The sequence below is a fragment of the Micropterus salmoides genome, unplaced genomic scaffold (genome assembly GCF_014851395.1).
Source record: "Micropterus salmoides isolate LMB-PRFRI ecotype aquatic unplaced genomic scaffold, ASM1485139v1 Ms_hic_scaffold_16, whole genome shotgun sequence".
NCBI classification, from domain to species: domain Eukaryota; kingdom Metazoa; phylum Chordata; class Actinopteri; order Centrarchiformes; family Centrarchidae; genus Micropterus; species Micropterus salmoides.
The window spans coordinates 4,464,017-4,484,482 of NW_024040707.1; the positions used below are offsets into that span (position 1 = coordinate 4,464,017).

General features: G+C 40.0%; 1 protein-coding gene across 2 annotated transcripts in view; it reads right to left on the reverse strand.

The window, feature by feature from the left end:
* Positions 1-20,466, reverse strand: part of dnmt3bb.1 (DNA (cytosine-5-)-methyltransferase 3 beta, duplicate b.1) — a 47,717-nt gene that overhangs the window by 17,710 nt on the left and 9,541 nt on the right. For both annotated transcript variants that reach the window (XM_038722001.1, XM_038722000.1), the window contains exons 2-5: positions 15,718-15,826; positions 3,063-3,213; positions 2,429-2,514; positions 2,213-2,350 (exon numbers count right to left, since the gene is read on the reverse strand). In XM_038722001.1, coding sequence (XP_038577929.1) covers positions 2,213-2,350; positions 2,429-2,514; positions 3,063-3,213; positions 15,718-15,826 — 484 coding nt within the window. The remainder of the gene's footprint in view (positions 1-2,212; positions 2,351-2,428; positions 2,515-3,062; positions 3,214-15,717; positions 15,827-20,466) is intronic.

The window sequence follows — 20,466 nt, forward strand, 5'->3', positions numbered from 1 at the left end:
TGAACTGAGGTCAGGGGAAGCTGCATGATAATGCTGCAAGACGAGAGTCCTTTACAGAACTCAACACCGATAATTATGCTGCATTTCTCTTCACTCAGCTGTCATTATCCGCCTGTCATACCAACGCTCAGAAGCACTCTTCACTTACTATGAAAACACGCAGATCCACAGTAACACAGTCTAACATGCAGAGGCTGCGTTTGACTTTCCCTGAAGAAAATTCCACCATGATCTATTATTTCCAGTCATTTTAATTTACATTCTTCAATAATAATAATGAGAAAGGAGGTTTCCTGCATGCAGAGAATTACACGGCAGTGGCCTCCGGCAAAGCTCTCGACAAAACTCTGATGGGTGCCTTTGTGGTGTCGAAAGACGCAGATGCCGCTCATTTAACAGCATTTAATTTTCAGAAACGCTAACATTTAATACACAGAATTTACAGACGGTGCATTTATAAGAGCGTGGAGAGAAAAGATGAACAGAGACACTTTTCCTGTCAACACACAAACTGACATTTACCTCCTTGTTGGCCCTTGCTCCCCCCTCGTAACATTACTGCAGCTGGCTGATAAACGTTATACGTATTACTTGCTTGTCCTTCACCCTCCAACACTTCAATAAATTTTGTTTCACCTCGTTTATCAACCACACCACAATTATGCCGGCACATTTTGTGATAGCTTCTTATGTAGGGATACAGCTACATCCATCTATCTATCTATCTATCTATCTATCTATCAAAGACTACAACAGCTAATTAATATGCACATTGCCAACAACTGAACAGGGGGTCTACTACAAGTGGTCTACATGTGGTTATTGACAGTGTTGTATGTGAGTTACTTAAATTTCACGGTGGGTCGCCCTTATTTATTGGCCCTTATATATATCTGTCAAAATTACAGACAGCCATTAGATTTTTCTGTCGTTGTGGCATCTTCAGAGGCAGTTTGCAGGGATTCAAGTCAGTTTATGGATATATATAATATATAAAAAATACATATATATAGAAAGAGAGTGAGAAAATGTTTCCCAGACAGTCAAAAAACTGAATGGAAATTGCAGAAAAATGTTCAATAATCGGCTAAATATCACAAGTTCTTAAGCTTTTATGATGAGGTGGAAAAGTTGGTGAATTGATGAAGTGAAGAGTAATGATTTTTCTGCAGTGTAGACATAGCACAGCATCCCGAAAAATAGGTATAATGGCAGACAAAACCACCACAGTTTGAGTAAATAAAGCAAGCACAGATCATGAAAGTATGAAACCCCCCATCTTAAGTGCCAAACAGTGAGGGAATAGTATAATGCACCAGCTTTACAGCTACTTGCACTCTTGTTTATGCGTTGTTGTGGCCTTTTCAGAATATTTACACTTGTTTGAGTGTGATATTATGACTGTCACGACATCTAGATGGAAACATAACCAAAAAAGTAAGAGAAAGAAAGAAGGCCACCTCAGAAATCAGAGTACACAGATCCTTCTTAATCTCTGAAGTATTCAACAAGTTAAATCTTCAAAAGTTCAAAGGACATTTTATTTGTTTTTACAACCTGGATACGACCATATTTTTTACAGTTTTGAACGTCATTGCTTGCTTCACACGAGCAAATGGATAAGTAATAAACAAAGATGAACAGACTGAACTGCCTGTTATACTTTTTCACCGCATTGCTCAATTGTGCACAAAAAACTACAGCAAGTTTAGAGGGTCAAAAGAACGTGTAGTTATACTTGTGTTCACCCTGGCACGTGCTGACAAGTAGCACCTGATTTAGACTGTTTTGACATTTAATAAATCAGAATTAGGTCTGAGGAAAGAGATCCATATATAGGTAGATTGAAATGTATTTTAAAGAGCACACAGCAACATTTGAGCAGCCAAATGGAAAACATCACATGGTTTAATGTTTTTAATCATTACACATTTCTGAAGAATCAATAGCTCTGCGTGGGGTAAATAAAAACTGGTGCGTGTCTGTAAGCACTGAACCTTGCATTTCACCCGTTGTGGTGATATTAATCTGTTCACAGTCACATTGTGGGGACTCGCCTTCCTTTTGGGGACAAAACATCCCCATAATGTAAATCATTAAATTTCAGGTGGTTCAAAGTTAAGGTAATGGTTGAGATAAGTCTCCATGAAACTAATGTAAGTCAATGTAATGTGCTCTGAAGTGATGGAAACACGACTGTGTGTGTTTTTACCAGTAACACGCTGTGCTCCTGTTTGCGGTTCTGTCTGCGAGGTTTGCTGTGTGTGTGCGGCGTCAGACCGGCCTGGAAGATGGTTCTGGGTCGAGGTGTCTGTCTCAAACCCAACTGAGACGCTCCGGAAGACTTGTCCTGGAAACACACACAGTGGATCGAATGTCAAGTTTTATTAACACACTTCTATGAAAGTGTTTTTGTGTGTGTGCATACCTCGCTGCAGGAGTCCCAGGTACTTTCCTCTTCCACTGACTTCTTCCTGCCTCGCTTCCTGCTTCTTCCCGAACACTGGTTACCATCTGGGAAGACACGGAGAGCGGGAGATCAACAGAAGGTTAGACAGATGGCAGAAGAGAAACTCAATATTTTCAAGAGATAAAGAGCAGAAAGAATGTAGCAGGACAGTCACTTCTTTTTTAACTTAATCAGCCTTAAACGTGTTTGGCTTGAACGCTAAGTTCAGTATTTTCCAACCTGGACCCTATTTTCCCATTTTTTTGTGTCTAATTGACTAATTGGGACAACATTTTTTTTTAAATTGGTGTTGGTTTTGCGTCAGTCACAAGCCACTTCCTCCGTGGAGGCAACTGCACCCTGTCAAAGTACACAAAAGTGCTTGCATCTGCTTCTGACAGGTTCAGATTGTTATTATAAGTGTCTGACAACATTATGGAAAGGATCCCTAAAGAGACAGACCTGTTTTTTTTGACCAGTCGCTATATGACTCTGGTCAAAGCCACCAGACAAAAAACATAATTTTACCTTGCAGAACATGGGAGCTGCTGTCTCAGCCAGTTAGTTTATTTATGTTATTCTGTTTTTTTGTTTGCTGATGTGTGTGCCTTACCTTGAGGTGAGGCAGCGTCTCCATTCTGCTTGGGGCTGAAGGGGGAGGGCGGTTCGGCCGCGGTCAGAGGGCTGTTCTCATTGGTCAGCTCCACGCCACTGTCGTTCTCTGATAGGCCCTCAGCTGGAGGTGTGTCTCCGTTCACGGGCGCCTGAGGATAGCAGTTGGATAACGTCAGGGTAGGTGATTCACAGACTTTAGCCTAACCTGACCTGAATTGGTTGGTGTGGGGAGGAGAAAGAGCAGCGTGGAAGACGAAGGAGGGACTAAAGATATAAAAGGAAGGCAAAGATGTAAGGAGTGGGGGAAAAATAATGAGAAGGACAATAGAGAAAATCAATAAGGACAGATATTGTTTTATTGTTTTAGTTATTGTTTGGGTCTTTTATGGGCAAAATCATTCTACTAATGTTTGCTCTGTCCTGTCTTTCTGTTTCAGTTACACTGTGGGATTTTTAAAAAATTGTTGTTTATATAAAGTTCCTCAGTGGGACGTAAAAGTCCTGTTCATTTTCTGCAAAGACGATGCTAAGTGACCCACAACTGGAGCACTTCTTCAGCTTGGATGGACAGTTTTAACTTTTTTATCTTAGAAAAAATACTCAAACAGATCAATCGATTATCAAAAAGACTGGCAGATAATTTAATAGTTGGTAACTGATCGGTTAATCAATGCAGCTCTAACATATAGCATTGTTGCATTAAACAGGAAACTCCCGTGTTTTTATGTTGAGGAACTTTGAGGATCAAAGCAAGAATTTAAAATTTACTCACTTTATCACTCAAATTTTCTGTATTTTTATTATTGTTATTTTCTATGGACCACAGAAGTCTAGCAAACACCTTATAGAAGCAAAAGAAAAATGAATAAAGACTTAAAGGATCATCAGTCAGATTTCGTCCAACTCAGACCCGACTCACACATGTTGCTAGTGTCAACACAGCCTTCACCTGCCAGCCCATCCAGAGCATGCCGATTATTACAGTGTGCTTGATGTGCTGGCTGCACACTGACAGAGATCTGACATCAACTCTCAACATTCCCCAAAGCCTCAGTCGTCTGTGATGAATATGAAGTAAACACCAGAGCCTCTGGCTGTACAGGTAGGGTGCCTGTTATTAAATTTCCACGTGATCTTCCTGTAATTATAATAACTATTAGCAAAGTATGGGACCTGTTGAATCATGGCCGAGAGTGCCGAACATCCCAAATCTACTTATCTCCAAACTGAAATCGATGATTTGACACTTTTGACGGTTCTCCAATTGGGTCACCTGTTTCCAAAAACCTCTTCAAAATCCACGCGTTGGCTTATTGTACCAGTAAGCATGCACATACTGTATATATTACCGATTTTAGATAGTAGTAATATTCACCCCAAGAGCACTGATATTTTAAGGTTTTCTCCCTCAAAGCATTTTGATCAAGCTGCGTCTTGCAAGCAGGTTTTACTTAGAAAACAGCAGTAAGCATGACTAAGTAAAATGACCAAACGAAAAGGCGTCACAAAAAAGCCTTTCTTGAGGAAGACAAATTACTAGAAAGCTAAAGCCTCAGGGCGTGACTATCTTTTGCAACATGGAGCCAAGCCATCCCTTCCCTTGGGGCGTGTTTTTTTTTTAAATAATGCCATATATTCTTGTAAACAGAAAAGGTGCAAAGAAAACAAACAAAACCACAAAAATTAACCCTGCAATGGAGCCAACATTTTTAGACAAATTCACATGCCGGACGTCGTCATGCCCAACAGCACCTTGCTCGACACAAACATGACAAGAACAACACAGCGGATGATGAATCTGGGAGGCTACAGGTGACTGTGAGTCATTTGTTTAGAGTGAGGGATCAGTGAGGTAAAGAAAGATCAGCACGGTGCCTGAAGGGGGGGAAGGGAAGCTTTTATTACTGTTTCTCTCTGCATCGCTTTATCTCCCACCTCACTGCAGGTGAATGAGAGCCGTGCGTTCTTATAGCAACAGCAAGTGCTCAGCTCAGCTCTGTTTGGACTTGCGACATCGCACTTGAAAGTACAGATCACACCTAAGCCCTCCACCCACACACCCACACACACACACACACTGCTTGCTCAGATTAGAGGATAACTAAATACAAAAGATATACAGATGCTTATGTTTTTAGGTAACACCTGGAGGATTTACAAACGAGTGTGTGTCTAAATACCTGCGCACGGGTGTGTGTGCTTGTGACATATGTACAGTATCTCACATCAGTGAGTACACATCTCACATTTTTGTAAATATTTGATTATATATTTTCATGTGACAACACTGAAGAAATGACACTTTGCTACAATGTAAAGCGTGTGCAGCTTGTATAACAGTGTAAATTTGCTGTCCCCTCAAAATAACACATCACACAGTCATTAATGTCTAAACCGCTGGCAACAAAAGTGAGGACACCCCTAAGTGAAAATGTCCAAATTGGGCCCAACTAGCCATTTTCCTTTCCCGGTGTCAAGTGACTCGTTAGTGTTACAAGGTCTCAGGTGTGAATGGGGAGCAGGTGTGTTCAGTTTGGTGTTATCGCTCTCACACTGCCCTCTCCCGGCTTCCTACCAGCTCACAGCAGGTTAATGTTACGGTAGTTGGGTGTTGGAAGCTGCTGACAGACGTAACTATAGATTTATTTCAAACAGTGTGGCAGTTCTAGCGGTCCACATTTGTCCCTAGTTCATCATTTCTGAATATTCCCTAAAATCACGTAACGTTACAGCAGCTAACACTGCCTGCTAAATTAGCCACAAAACTAATACCGTGTTTATCAGTGGCTTCGTAATGACGAAGCCACGCGAAAGGGGAGGTGCCGGCGAGTTTAAAATTTCCAACTCGAGCGAATTTTGCGGGTTCTTATGGAAAGCGTCACAAAGATTAAATTCGCGTTTGGTCTGAAAGCACCATAACCTTAGTTAAATGAAATCTCAAAGTTGCAGGTCCTCCTCGTAGAGAGTCATGTAGTATTAGATGCATTCAATTTGAAAGCAGCTGACTGTATCATAGACGACATGATTTATACGGATGGTGGTTAAATGGTTTCACGTAGCTTTGGTTAGAAGAGTGCTGGTAAAGGGATGAACTGGATGTGGATGTGCTACATTGAAATGATGTCAGATTATGTGTGTAAAGTGAAATACACATGCTTATTCTCTCTCACTCTCTCTGTTTACAGAGGGCTGAAAAAGTTGCACCTTCCAGTGGCAAATATTTATTGATGTGCAATTGTTTACATGTTCACTTTTAGAGACCGTGATTGATTTTATTAAGGTTTTATAGCCCACATACATAGCAGTTTTCAATATTGGCCTGTTCTAAGTGTAGTTTATACAGTAAAGGGGTCTACAATCTAAATCATTCTTAAAATCAAAATATCGGCTCATAAATCAGCTCTTTTTCACTTTAATATCGGCATCGGCCCCCAAAAACCCATATTGGTCGGGCTCTAAGCGTCATATCCAGAGGTTGTCTTTGGGAAATAGACATTTAAGTGCGGCCTAAGAGAGAAAGAGAAAACCATGCACATATGGCATTGGTAACCAAATCACAAGCTGTTAGCTACTGTGTGCTAATGCCTGGTGCACACTAGAGGATTTTCAAATCTTAAATGATTTTTAAAACGTGGGATACCACAGATTTAACAGTTTTTAAAAATTTTAATCTTAAGAAGTCACACACCAGAAGATTCAGTCAAGATGCAGGACCACAAACTTTATACGTGACTTCAGACCAAAACAAACATGGAGGCAGACTGTGTTTTGAACAGAAAAATAAAACAAGACAATCAAACTGTGGATAAACTCGGGGCTGAGAAGAGGGAATAAGCATGGTTTATACATTTGATGAAATTAATAAGTATTGTAAATCTAAGTCAGGAAAGGGTTTCCAACATTTATAATATCCTTTAAATAATATCTTAGGCAGCAATGTTTTTTATGCTACAAAAATAGCCCCCTTGCTAACAGTTGTGGGCAACTGCAGCGCATGAAGATGTGGTTTGCTCAAAATAAAGCTTTTCAAAAAATTTAAATGGGATTTAAGTTTCATACCTGATTAATATTTTACAAATAATGGTGATTTGATGCAAAAGAGACAAAGACAGAATAAAGTTGAGAGACGGAGCAGCTGTGCAACACATGGAAAATTGTGAGATTTTGCTGACTTTTTAAGGGAAATCACTGCTACACGTATCTGAGGCTGTTTGTGATTGTTAAACGTCGTAAAACAGACGGAATGCATGTGGTGTGTGAGCGTGTCTGCGATGCCAAATTCCCCCTATAATAAATGAACTCAGTGAACTTGTGCATGAAGTGTGCACACAAGATGCTTGAGAGAGAGAGAGAGAGAGAACTGCTGACACAGAGGGAGGGAAACCGAGACGAAAAAGGTCACCGGGGTCGTGAAAAAAACAAGGAATAATCTTGTAGAGACGCTGAACATTTACGGGAAATCTTTTATCGAGGACAAAATCGTCAGTCAAGAAGAAAGACCTGCAGGCTGCATGAGACGAAATGTCAGGGAGTCACAAAAATCATTAGAGATTATCTCCCAAGGGCCATAAATACCTAAAGCAAAATGCATGGCAATCTGGTGTCAGCCAGATCAATAGACCAGCCAAATGACTGATGCAGCATGACTAGCAGAGTTTACAAAAGGAGATATATTTGCCAATATTTGCTTGTTTTTTTTTTACATACATACTCACTTTTATTTGACAAATAGCATAAACAAGCATTTAAACAGCTGTGATTATCAGCCGGGCCAACTTATCAGTTGTGCTGACCAACACAAGCATCTAAACACACCACCATTAACATAGCAAACATGCTGCTACTGGAAACCCCTCAGTTTTGTATTTTAAAAATACAACTGATTTTGTCAACCTCTCGTCTAGCTACAAGCCTTCTCCATCCAACCACGTATTCAAAGAACACCCACGTTTCTTGTCATTTTCCAGGACTGGAAGAGAGATTTAGTGTGAAAAGGCTCTGAGTGAGGGGGGTGTTGGAGGGGAACACAGGTGAGGAGTGACTGCAGAGTGAGCAAGGAGAAAAGTTTGGTCAACAAGAGGAATGAGTGATGAAAGAGGAGCGCAGAGATGAGAGACGAACAGCAGTTGTACGCGTCATCGCAGATGTTTGTACTGCATCACAGCTACTGTGTAAAGTTAGATGTGCTCGTACCCTCTGGAGCTGCAGAGTGTCCAAGTCTGCTGAATAACATGGAAGGCCGGGGTGTAACTGCGGTTTCAGCACAGATGTTGCTCATTTTTTTTATTTATGTGTTGTCATTTCCCTATAAATCACATTATTCTGATGGCAAAGAATTTAGTTTGTAGAAAAAATAATTAAAAGGGGACCTATTACACTCATTTCAACCCTTAAATCTATAATCTGGGGCTCAACAAGAGTAGCTTTGCATGATTTTCAAGTCAAAAAACTTATTTATATTACATACTGGCCCTTTATGCCGCCCTTGAGTTCACCCTCTGTCTGAAACAAGCCGTTTTAACTCCTGTCTCTTCAAGGTCCCCCTCCCTAAAAGCCCTACTTCTTCTCGTTGGCTAACTTCCCAGTAAACCTGTAGAGAGGTAGCAAGTAGCTGGCACAGCGCTAAAACAAAGTGTGGAGAAAGGTCTGGTTATGCAATTCTAGGGAGCAACCAGGGCTCGTGAGCACAAGCTCACTCTTGACGTTGCTTTACAGCTATGACAGCTACCAATAGCGATACGGGGCACTGAATTTGATAAATTTACTGTTTATCAAACCACAAATAGTCAAGAATTAGGTTGGAAAACAACCAGGTCTATCAATCAATGTATAAAAGCTGGACATGTGTCTCTTCATAAGCCTTGGACTTAAAAAAAGGTCAGAGATTCACCCCTCAAATCAAATGTCAGAAATTAAAATAGACATAAAGTACCCAATCCCAACATCCTCTCTGATACTTAACAATCTTAATCCCTGCAGCACAGCTGTACCGTAGCGGCCTTGGCTGCTCAAGCACACATCCTGGACACTGTAACGCTAACTAACACATTAAAACATAACATGACGTAAGTGCAGAAACACTGACCTCGGGTTTAATTTCAGTTACTTCCTGTTTTACAAGGAAGTAGTTGCACACATTCACACCTGGCAGCTGCCCAGTAAAACCAACAGACTTCTGATACTCCTGATGACAGTCCAAGGGTGCAAAAAACATACTTTTGCAGGTCAATGTGTGACAGATTATATCCGGAAACCTGAGGGATTATTCCTCTATCATCATTTGTGGCATTTCCATCCTGCTAAAACACGTTATATCCCAAGGCAACAAAACATAAATTGTAATAGAAATATTTTAATGATAATGTCGTAAATAACTGCTAAAAGGATGCGAAGATTAACTAATCTCAAGGTCTATTTCTATGAATTTTGTTTTTTTGTAATTTGTTGCTTATCTGTCAGAGACCGTTAGTTCTTATTTAAGGCGCAGCACCTTCATTGACAGGTAGATCTAACTAATTGCCTCTCAGTGAAATAGTGTCTTACGCAGCTGCTGAAAGAAAGCCAAGACTCAAAAAAGTGATGAGTGAACCATCTTTCATTCTGGCTCTTGTTGGCTCCTGGTAGAAATGTGCTTCTGGCAATAAAGCAGTCAAAAAAGCCAATCAAAACGTGGGATGTTGCCTTCATGTGTAGGTAAAGGTCAAAACTCAACACATGGCCCCCCCACGTTCTGCAAAGAGTCATCGCAGTTGGAGATACAGTTCATTCAGTTTAAAAATCAAGTCTGAATCAAATCTGATTCTGAAAAAACTATCCTGGAAGTTTCTTTTGTCTAGTAAAACCTTTGTATGATTGTTTCATCATGTTGGGTATTTTTTTAACAGGGATTCTTAAGGTCACACGTTGCTTATGTCTCAAGTCTCTGCCACAAACTTTGTCTTACTTGCACCCTCTTTGTTAAACGGAAGAGAAGTAAAAACACCAAGAAACTGTATTTTTAGAACAACTTAAAAAAATATATAGTCCAAAACTACATAAGGAATTATCACGCGGGAGATATAGAAGCAGATTTGACTGATTTATGACCCTCAGTTCTCCTTTATGTGCCACGTAAATCATAATTTGTGGAACCAGTTGAAACAGCTCTGAAGACATATCCGACTTACAAACTGACGACAAAAATAACACAATAAACTGTGGTTTACAGGAAATGTTTTTCATAAAAACGTACCATAAAAAACACGTGTAAATGGTGATGACAACCACATCAGGTCAAAGACACACATAAAATTATTATTATTAACATCAACCTTTCGTCCGATTTGGAGTTTAATCAAAATGTGTTAATCCATATTTGTCCTTTATGTCTTTGGTTTCTACATGTGAATACGTTTAGGTTAAAGGGAATACAAGAAAATCTAAAAATCTAAAGTTAAATTCATTAACCAACATTTATTGACAGGCGAGGGAGGTCATACACATTCACACCTGAGAGCTGATCATTACGGTGTGTGCTTACAGCTGAACTGGTGCACAGTTCTGTTCGTTGAATTTATGGCCTAATCGACATCTTCAGGTCTTTACTCGACCCATAACTCATAAACAGACATAAAGGCGGACACTGAGACACTTCAGGGAATTTTCCATCTATCTCCACCTCCAACAATCTCCCTCTACTTCCAAAGCTGCTGCCCACTTCCTTTTAGCACGCTATAAATATCTATCTCTGTTATTACTTGCACTTTAAATATCCCACTAAAAAAACACACGATGATGACAAATCAAACGCTACAGTCAGACTGTAGAAAAACTGTTTGTGCTGTTGACGTTATCAATTTACACAGTGTGCATTTTGGGAAATACACTATTTATATACGCTTACACAAAAAAGATTTTGTACGGATTAAACAAATAAGAGTTAACCAGTGAGGTTTAGAGGTGGTGGTAGGTGGATTGTGTTGCTGTTGGACAGAGTCAGGCTAACTGTTTCCAGTCGTTGTGCTGAGCTAAGCTTATGAATAAAACAACTTAGGGGGCTTTCACACTTGCCTCATTTATTTTGGTTGAATCGCACTAGCAGGGTGGAGACCTCCTTGAAGCCCCGCGGCAACTCACAGACAAACTTGGAGTCGTGAGAAATTTAGTCTGACGGCTACAATCAACCCGCACAGTTGTCCCTCCTTAGTAGGACTTGCAAAAGCGGCATGCTGTCTGTGATGTGAACGAGTGATGTGAATGTTGTCATGTGACTTGTGTTGCTGCTTCTTGGTTCATTTTACCAACTCATCGACTGATTCGGACCAGAGCAAACAGTGTGCTGTGAAATAGAGACTGAAAAGGCTGAAAAATGCTATAATTTATCATTTTTTTTGCCCGTGGTCCAGAGCAAATGACCCAAACTACAGATGTGAAAGCACCCATGGACACATTTTTAAAAAGTCCTGAGACTGGATCCATTTCTCTTTCTCTGAATGACAAGAGTTTTTTTCTTGATTCAGCTAGTTCTCATTCAAGTGATTATGTGATTAGCAAACTGTAGTAACTGTGTCTTACAGAAAGTTTTATTCTATTTGCTCCAACCCGGCTGGTATAAACAAACTAAACTGCTTGCAACAACAACAGAAAATTCACTTAAAATTCACTAAATTCACTTTGGACGGCTGGACAGAAACAAAACTCTCTTGTTTCTTATTTCTTTCTACCTCACCCCAACTTTCTTGTTACCCCTCTTCTTTCATTTTCTCCTTTCAACTAATTTTCTTCAAATCCTAGCTGCTGCTCTCTCTTTTTCTCTCTGTTAGGACAAAACCAGACCAGGTTGTCTTTTGTAAACGCCCTGGGGGGGGAAACTCCAGCAGCACAGCACACACAGAAAAGCAGCAGAGGAGAAGGTTTTGTGGCTACAAATGCCTGGAGAGACGGAGCAAGCTGCTAAAATAAGTTGTTTCATGATATTTTTGGTCACAGAAATCCTTCGCATCCGTTGCCCCAACTCCTTTCTCAGGTAATGTTTGACTGCGTTTAGTTTTATAGAGGTGTACAGAAAATTGGATTTGATGTAAGTCAGGTTGTTGTGTATCCAAATATCACCATTATCATCCTTTAACTTGCCTTCCCTGAATACCCATCACTCTTCTCTTTGTTGCTGGCAGAAATGACCGAGCCCAACGAAGCATTAAAGTAGCACAAATGAGCCTTTTCTCCCCCCTCTGCCTCCCTTTTTGCTCCCTCTTACGGAACAAATACTCCCAAACAACTACCAATATTACTATTTATTATACCACTACCGCTGATTCAGGTGTGTGGAACATCTGCTATTCCAGATCACTTATCCTGCACTATATATATATATATATATTTTTTTATGCGTGTGTGTGGTGAAGCAGTGTGTAAAGCCTTGCACTTTGTAGATTTCACAGGCCTACATCACACAAACATTCCACAGTGCGTAACAGTCTGCCCTGCGGCGCTCTGTCAAAACATCTTAGCAAAGCCTAAATGATTAGAAACGCAAGTCTGTGGCTAATATCTGAACAGGTCTGTTCCAATACGCTGTGTGCAGTAAATCATCACCTGGTGGGGTTTAAAGCTCTGAGAGAGTTATCTTTTGTTAACAAGTAACTGAGAAATAAAAAGTGGCATGATTAGTTTTACATTTGTGCTTCCGGCCATTTTGCCTGTGATGCAGAGAGAGTGGAATGAAGCCTAGTATGTGATAGTAATTTTCGAACCCAGTATCCCCCAGAGGTGCACAACTCAAAGATTCAGCTTATCTTTTTTTTGACAGTGAAATTAGTGCAGTCACATCCTCTGACTCTCATCAATGCCGGTGCTGTCTAGAAGTTTGTTTCCCTATCGATGTGTGTTTTTCCTTATCGTAAAAGGAAACCTGCAGTTATTTTTTTGAGTGGGTCAACATTTTGTTTTCTAGACGACGTAATACACATTCCTGCGAGAGCCTTTGTTTATGTCTGATAAATGTGCAGTAGAGAAGAAGCCTGCTAGCAAGCAAACGTGGACGTAATCAAAGCAGGTTTCAAACTAGAAAAAACATGTTTAAGACGACGGAAATACATTCACCCCATTTGTTAGACCTCAAGGACACACAATATATTTGGCCCCTGAATCATGAACCTTATCCCTACCGCCAGCCATGTGTCTCTGCTACACCCAACCGTAACCGTAACTCCAACCACTGAGGGAAAGCCAGTCGCAGATTGCGGAGGTCAGAGTCCGTAAATCACGACATCGTGCAACACTGTCGCTCCTGGAGCTCATTGAAAACACAGGCATGAATGGCATTTAGTGTGAAGCCATAATTAGTCAACAGTCATTTGCAAATGGCCGACCTAGTGTTGGCTGAGTCTGACGTACCTTTAATACAACTTGGGAAATCAAAATGGACTTCCTCTCTGCATTAAATTATCTGACTACATTTTTCTGTATCATTACTGTTTTGTGTCAAAACTATTTCACATGTAGTCTTGGAGCCTGACATCTACATTCTGTGTGCTTCAGCTCAATCTTAAATTAATCTAATTAACAAGGGGTATTTCAGCCACGACTGCCCAACAGAGTGTCTTTGAGGAAGGCACAGGGGCTGCAAAGTTCACGTAAAGCTGAAGCAGCCGACCACAGGTGAACTCCCTCCCAAACCAAAAGTCTTATTTACTTTTATTTACCCACAGACAGTCTGCTGACACCGTCTTTCACATTCAGGCTGTGTTTTCTCTTTCCGCCCTCAGGCTTGCTGCTGAAACTAAGAATGTGTCCTCTGTGACCCCGATGTTCGTCTACACAACTCAGGCCTAGATACATATCTGACCCCAAACCACCCCAGAGGCTAAACACCTTTCTGTGAGTCCAAACTTCAGTTAAGCCCAACAATCTTATAAAATACTGCTTTTGAATGGACAAACCATGAAACCAGAGAATCTGAAAGAGGCTCAGCCAAACGTAAGATCAGTGTTTCAGGTCTATTTTCTCTTTAAAATGTCAAGCTTTTCTTCTGAGTCATCTTTGACTAAATAGACTAAAGGTTAATTAAATAATGTAATATTAGGGAGGGCTTTGGAAGAGGTGATACACATTTTCTGACTTAAAATTAATCGTTACTTGAACTATAATTGCTAGTTCTGAGTATCCAATCCGAAGATGGTAAAATGCCAGATATGTTAAGATCAGAGTCTCTTAAACCTTCTAATTTCTGCTCTTAGGTACTGTTTTAAATTCAGTTACACTTAAAATGGCGGCGATGGGACACAATGTATTTATGAATTGAGGGAAAACAATCTTCAACACGTTCCATTAAGTAGCTGGTCTGGAGCTTTCGATCATATCACACGATCTTTATCAGAGGATGATGTTTACCAAGTCATTTTTCCTGAGCCAGTCGTCAATGCTGGCTTACGGGCTGAAGTTCAGAGTTCAAGTGATATGATTAGAAGCTCCAGAACAGTTACTAAAAGGACCTCTGAACTTTCAACCACTTCAATCCACTATTTCCTAAATTCTGCACCTTTCCAGTGTGTTGGTGCCGTCGCCTTCCTGACAGAAGACTCCCCTACCGCCAGCTCCACAGGTAGAGAAACACTGCCTATGAAAACAATCTGCACTCCTGACACAGGAAGTGTCCACCAGATCATGTCACTTTAAGTGCAAACTTAAGTGTGCGATCTGAAAAAGCGATAAGTAACTACCTGCCTACCGCCAAGCTGTCTAAACTTGAAGTGAATACCTCCAGACTCCAGTCTTCACATCACACACGATAAGACTAAACCGGTTAACGTGGAGACAAGTAAACAAACAGAAGAGAGATCAGTACAGTGATGATAAGAAGAAAATTAAGACAGATGGAGAGAAGGAGAGGCCGAAGGAGCAGCAAGATAAAGTGGTGATGTTGAGTGAACAGATGAGAGAAGAAAAGAAGGCAGATGGTGAAATCCCTCTCAGACAGAGTGATAAATGAGACTGAAAAAGAAGAAGTAGTAGTAACGGACAACAGGATTAGGTGTGTGTATAAGAGCGAAAGTGTGTGTGGGTACACGTGAAACAAAGTGTGTGTACAGATTGTGAAACTTTCTGCAGAGTGTCTGAAATGAAAGAATTATGTGTGTAACTGTATGTGTGTCTTTTCTCCTTTACATACTTGAAGTGCACCCATTTCCGGGGAATATAAAGACGCTAGTGTGCTGCACTAATCTCGTCCATCCCTCTTTCTCGCCTCCTTCCTTGCTTCCTCTCCTCCTTCTCTCCTTTGCTGCTTCCATCCTTCTATCTATCCCACATTTTCCATTTCCTCTTTGTGCAGATGCAGCTGTGGTGTGTGTGTGTGTGTGTGTGTGTGTGTGTTTGTGTTTGTGTGCATGCATACACTCTCACAGCCAGCATGCATTCTCAATTAGACTCATATAACATGCTGGCACTCTTGTCCAGGCATCTGCCTTGGCATTGACACACACACTCTTTTAAACCACAGCTGGCTCAGAAAGCAGTTCAGGGAGTGTGTGTGTGTCTGTGGATGCGGGTGTTAATGAGAGGGCTGTGGTTTGTTTTAAACGATTTGGCTTTAACTCTCTTATTTCCATTCACACACCAGAACTGTGACCTCTCCTGGCTGTTGTGAAACCTGTGCGAGTGTGTGTCAGACTCACAGTGGCAGTCATGTTGTTGCTCTCCTCCATGATAGCAGCAGAGTATTTGTTAGAAGGCATCGCTGTCGCAGTCGACTGGTCCAGTGGCTGTCCTGACTCCTTTTCAAACCTGGAGGAGACACAACAGCAAACAGTCAGAAAATAGCTTCTGTTTCACAATGCACCAGTTAAAAACATGATCTCTGTTGCTCTTTTCAGAAGTCACCTGTCAAAATCTTGAGAGCCCTTATAAATTCTGCTCTTCAGCTATTATGGAGATTAAAATCAATGCTTTAACAGGCCAGACAATGAGAAGAGATCTGACAGGATGGACTGCTAGTGGATAACCACCTCTGGTTATTTGAAATGCATATTTAATTTTACACATTCAGCCAACAATATGGACTGAATATAAACAGTCTATCTGGAGATGTAATTACTGAGTTATGTTTCTGCTGTTATTAAAGAGAAAAAAAGAAAGAACATGTTTGTGAAAGTCATTGTGCACCGGAGGCTAGTGGAACACCAGGTACTCCGGACGAAAAGCAGGACTTTGGCTTGATTTTGGGCAATTCGTCAAACCTTGACTTTACATTCAATGACAAAATGTTTTAACTTTCAATACCGATGTTTTTACTTTCAGTGCCAATGTTTTAAATATTCCAATCTATCGAGTACAGTACATCGTCATACGTCAGGCTGAAGGGAAGATAAAGGTTGCAAAAAAAGCAAACACAAATAGCGACGGTGTGCTCACTCAGATTCACAATTCAACATCACAATTTTAATTCCATGTCACTACAAAAAGAACGCACTACTTCCTGAATAGGCACAGAAAAATGGCATTGGACATGAATCATGAGGTGCAGAATCGCCCAATATCCAAATCTGTAAAGCTACAAACAGAAAAACCTCCCAGCTAAGTGATGCTGTTCCAAAAGCCTCATCAATAAAGGTTATGATAATGAGCTTTATTCAGACTTCAGGCTTCTCAGAATAGGAACAAGGTAAGGCTGGACGATATGGCCAAAAATGTTATCACGATAAAATGTTTCATATCATTCGATATTATCACTATAAGTATCAAATCGCTATTTCTTTAGAGTTTAAAGGCTGATTTTTGCTCCTGAGTGAAAGTTGCAATAGTATGAAGCTGCAGTACCGGAGATTGATTGTTAGTTTTGTGGTTTAAACTCTTCTTTATGGGCAACGCTTGATGCCAAACAGTGGACCACTTCAGAAATTTGAGGAAGAACATTCAAAGCAACTATGATAAAATTTTTGTCAACAAATATGCACGGGTAAAATTAAGTAAAAGCCTTTTTCAGTCTTTTATCCTCAACAAAATAAATATCTCAATAAAAAAAAAATCAATAAAAAAAAAATCATGTATGATTCAAGTAAATAAACATTTATTGAATATTTATTGAACATTTGTTATATTGTCCAGCCCTAGAACAAGGGAAAATAAACAGTCAGTGCGATGTTGTAGGGGCTTGGCGTTTCATCCAATTTTGTTTGACTTTGGCTTTCAACCATTATGAAAACAAGAAAATCGAGATGAAACCAAAGCCGCATCCAGTTTCGCAATGGAGCTCTTGTGGAGTTTTGTCTTGTGCTATTAACCCCTTTCCTTAGCAGCTCTTGTTCCTTCCTAAAAGCCCAAACTCTATCTTAGATTTGTAAAACATGTTTGTTCTGACGATAAACAAAACTCAGCCTTTAAAGTTGAAAGACATAACGATATTGACCATTTTTATTCTGGTAATATTTCTGGCTAGCCCTAGAAAAGCACACAAGCAGCAGACACGAAGTCTGGCACCCACAGAGTAAGAACAGTATCAGCTAGGCATTACTGACGGTCAGTTGAGCATGAAGGAGAGAAAGAACAAAGACAAGAGGTGAAGAGTGAAAGTGAAAGAAATGCTGGTGCACGAGAACATTAACAGAACAGAACCTTTTGTTTTAAACATATAATTACCAAAATGTTGCTAATATGCATGCTAATAATATGTGTGTAAAGTAATATCCACTAGTGACTCACAGCATCCTCAACTGCCACCTTTTTCTTCTTTTCTTTAGCAGTTAAGACGAAATATCAATAATATCAAACAAACTTTTATCCCAAATGTCTTTCTGATGGGGAAAAAAAATCGTTTGTTTTTTGTTGAAGAAAAACACAACTTCGTGACTGCTGATTGGAAATAGAGAAAAAGGAGAAGAAGTAGAGGGAGGTAAAAGTAAGAGAAAAGGCCTGGGACACGAGAGGACAACACTGGCCTCTCCCCTGTTCTCCATGACTGGGCAAATCTGACATGTCTATACAAACCTGAGGTAAACAGATACACAGGCCTGTCAGCGTGCGTGTGTGTGTGTATAACTGAATGTGTACGCGTTTGTACGTGCATTATTAATGCTGTACCTCTTCTTTGCACTGTGTACATTCTTGTAAGACACCATGAAGATATATATATTAATGTGGATGTAAGTGTGTGTGTGCAAGGACATGTGCGTATGCGTGGTTAAGTTTAAATTTCAAGGAGGGGATGGGTCATTTGCTTCGTCAAACAAGCTTGTACAGAGAGACCTTCAGACTTCAGGTTGTCGGTTTTACTGACATTAACATGTTCGGTATTTTGCAAACTGTCTATGTGACTAATTGGGACAGTATTGTGCAGTCGGCAGAAATGAAACAGGGCAATCCTTTTTGGGGCAATTGGGACCAGTCAAAGTGGGACCAACTAAAGTGTTTTTTGCCACTGACAGGCTCAGATTGAAAGTGTCTGACAACAGTATGGAAAGGATCGCTGATGAGACAGAGCTTTTTTAAAAGGGTAAGTTTTATTGCTCTCGTCCAAGCCACCAAACTCCATTGACAAAAAATTTAATTTTACCTCTCTGGTCTACAGCTGCCTCGATCAGTTAGTTTGTGTTATTGTGTGACTTTGGTGTTTTGGTCACAATAAGACAAACAAACTAACTGGCCGAGGCAGCGTTCTGCTAGGTAGAATTTTCTAGTCTGGTGGCTTAACGACAGTGACTGTTTCTGATTACACAAAGAGGATCTTACTCTTTAAAAACAGGATCCCAGCAACAATCTCTGCTGTTGTCAGACACTTATAATAACAACCTGAGCCTGTCAGGGGCAAAAACAAGCCCTTTAGTGTGCGTACTTTGACGGGGCATACAAACAAAAACACCACAAAAACAAACAAACTAACTGACCGAGCAGACCAGCAACTCCCGTGTTCTGCGAGGTTAAATTATGGTTTTGTCAAAGGAGTCTGGTGACTAAAAATAGAAAATGCCTGTAACTTAATCTAAAATCAAATAATAATAATAAAATCATACCTCACACTGTGTAAGAGAGTCAATTATTACACTATGTTTTTGAGGCTGGGTGCTGTTTTATTGGCTTTAATGATAGTTTTCTTTATTTTAAACCCCTTATCTAAACTTTTCACAGTTATGCCGCCCTGTGAAAGCAGGTTTTAATCACCACGAACATTATTATTATCCGGTTTTTTTTTCACCCGCTATCCGTTTACATGGCAGCAGGTGAGCCGCATGTTGGCTCATTGTTAATGACGTGGCCTACAGCCGAAACCAACATCTGCACTCTGTGTGTTCACTGCTGCTTTACCTGGTCCGTGACTTGCTAAATATCCACCGTGACTTGTAAGGTAACTTAATAGTTACAAACTAGGCTCCCAAGTTATTTAAAGAGTCTGTGCGAGTGAACACATGCACATGAGCCGACCCGCCCGATGTCATCGTCCATCCCGATATTTCATTGTAGGGTAGAGTGGGGCCCCCCTTAAGCTCTATGTCTATTTGCTGACACATAAAATAATATTTCATAGTTTTTTTGTATCTTGGAAATGGCCATGCTTAGGGTAACATAATATAAAGTAAAATAAATACCTACAGTTGACAAATGAATTAGAATTTAATCAAATGTATTTTCTAGGGAAAAGTCATTTTCCACATGGGGTAAGATGCCTCCTCTATGGAGTGAAATCACTTTAATATATGCAAATTAAAGATAAAATAAACTACAAGTAGCTGGTTAAAAGCAAGAGGATTATAGACCTATGTTGCAGGAATAAACTTGCCTTGCCTTATGTTATTAGCTTTCCTATAATTTATTTCTCAGACTTTTAAATAGTCAGGTTGCTGGAACTTCATTAACAGAAAGTCTGAGGTAAAAAATGCGCTTTCTAGCGAGCTAGAAATGTGAACTTATAACCTCAGAATTTTACCTACCTAAAACTATAAAAATCTTTCTCTCCAAACAATTATCTTAAGGCTCCCCTTAATGTAACTATACATGTATGTAATGCACTGTAACTATACTATATATATATATATATATATATATATATATATATACACACTACCGTTCAAAAGTTTGGGGTCACATTGAAATGTCCTTATTTTTGAAGGAAAAGCACTGTACTTTTCAATGAAGATAACTTTAAACTAGTCTTAACTTTGAAGAAATACACTCTATACATTGCTAATGTGGTAAATGACTATTCTAGCTGCAAATGTCTGGTTTTTGGTGCAATATCTACATAGGTGTATAGAGGCCCATTTCCAGCAACTATCACTCCAGTGTTCTAATGGTACAATGTGTTTGCTCATTGGCTCAGAAGGCTAATTGATGATTAGAAAACCCTTGTGCAATCATGTTCACACATCTGAAAACAGTTTAGGTCGTTACAGAAGCTACAAAACTGACCTTCCTTTGAGCAGATTGAGTTTCTG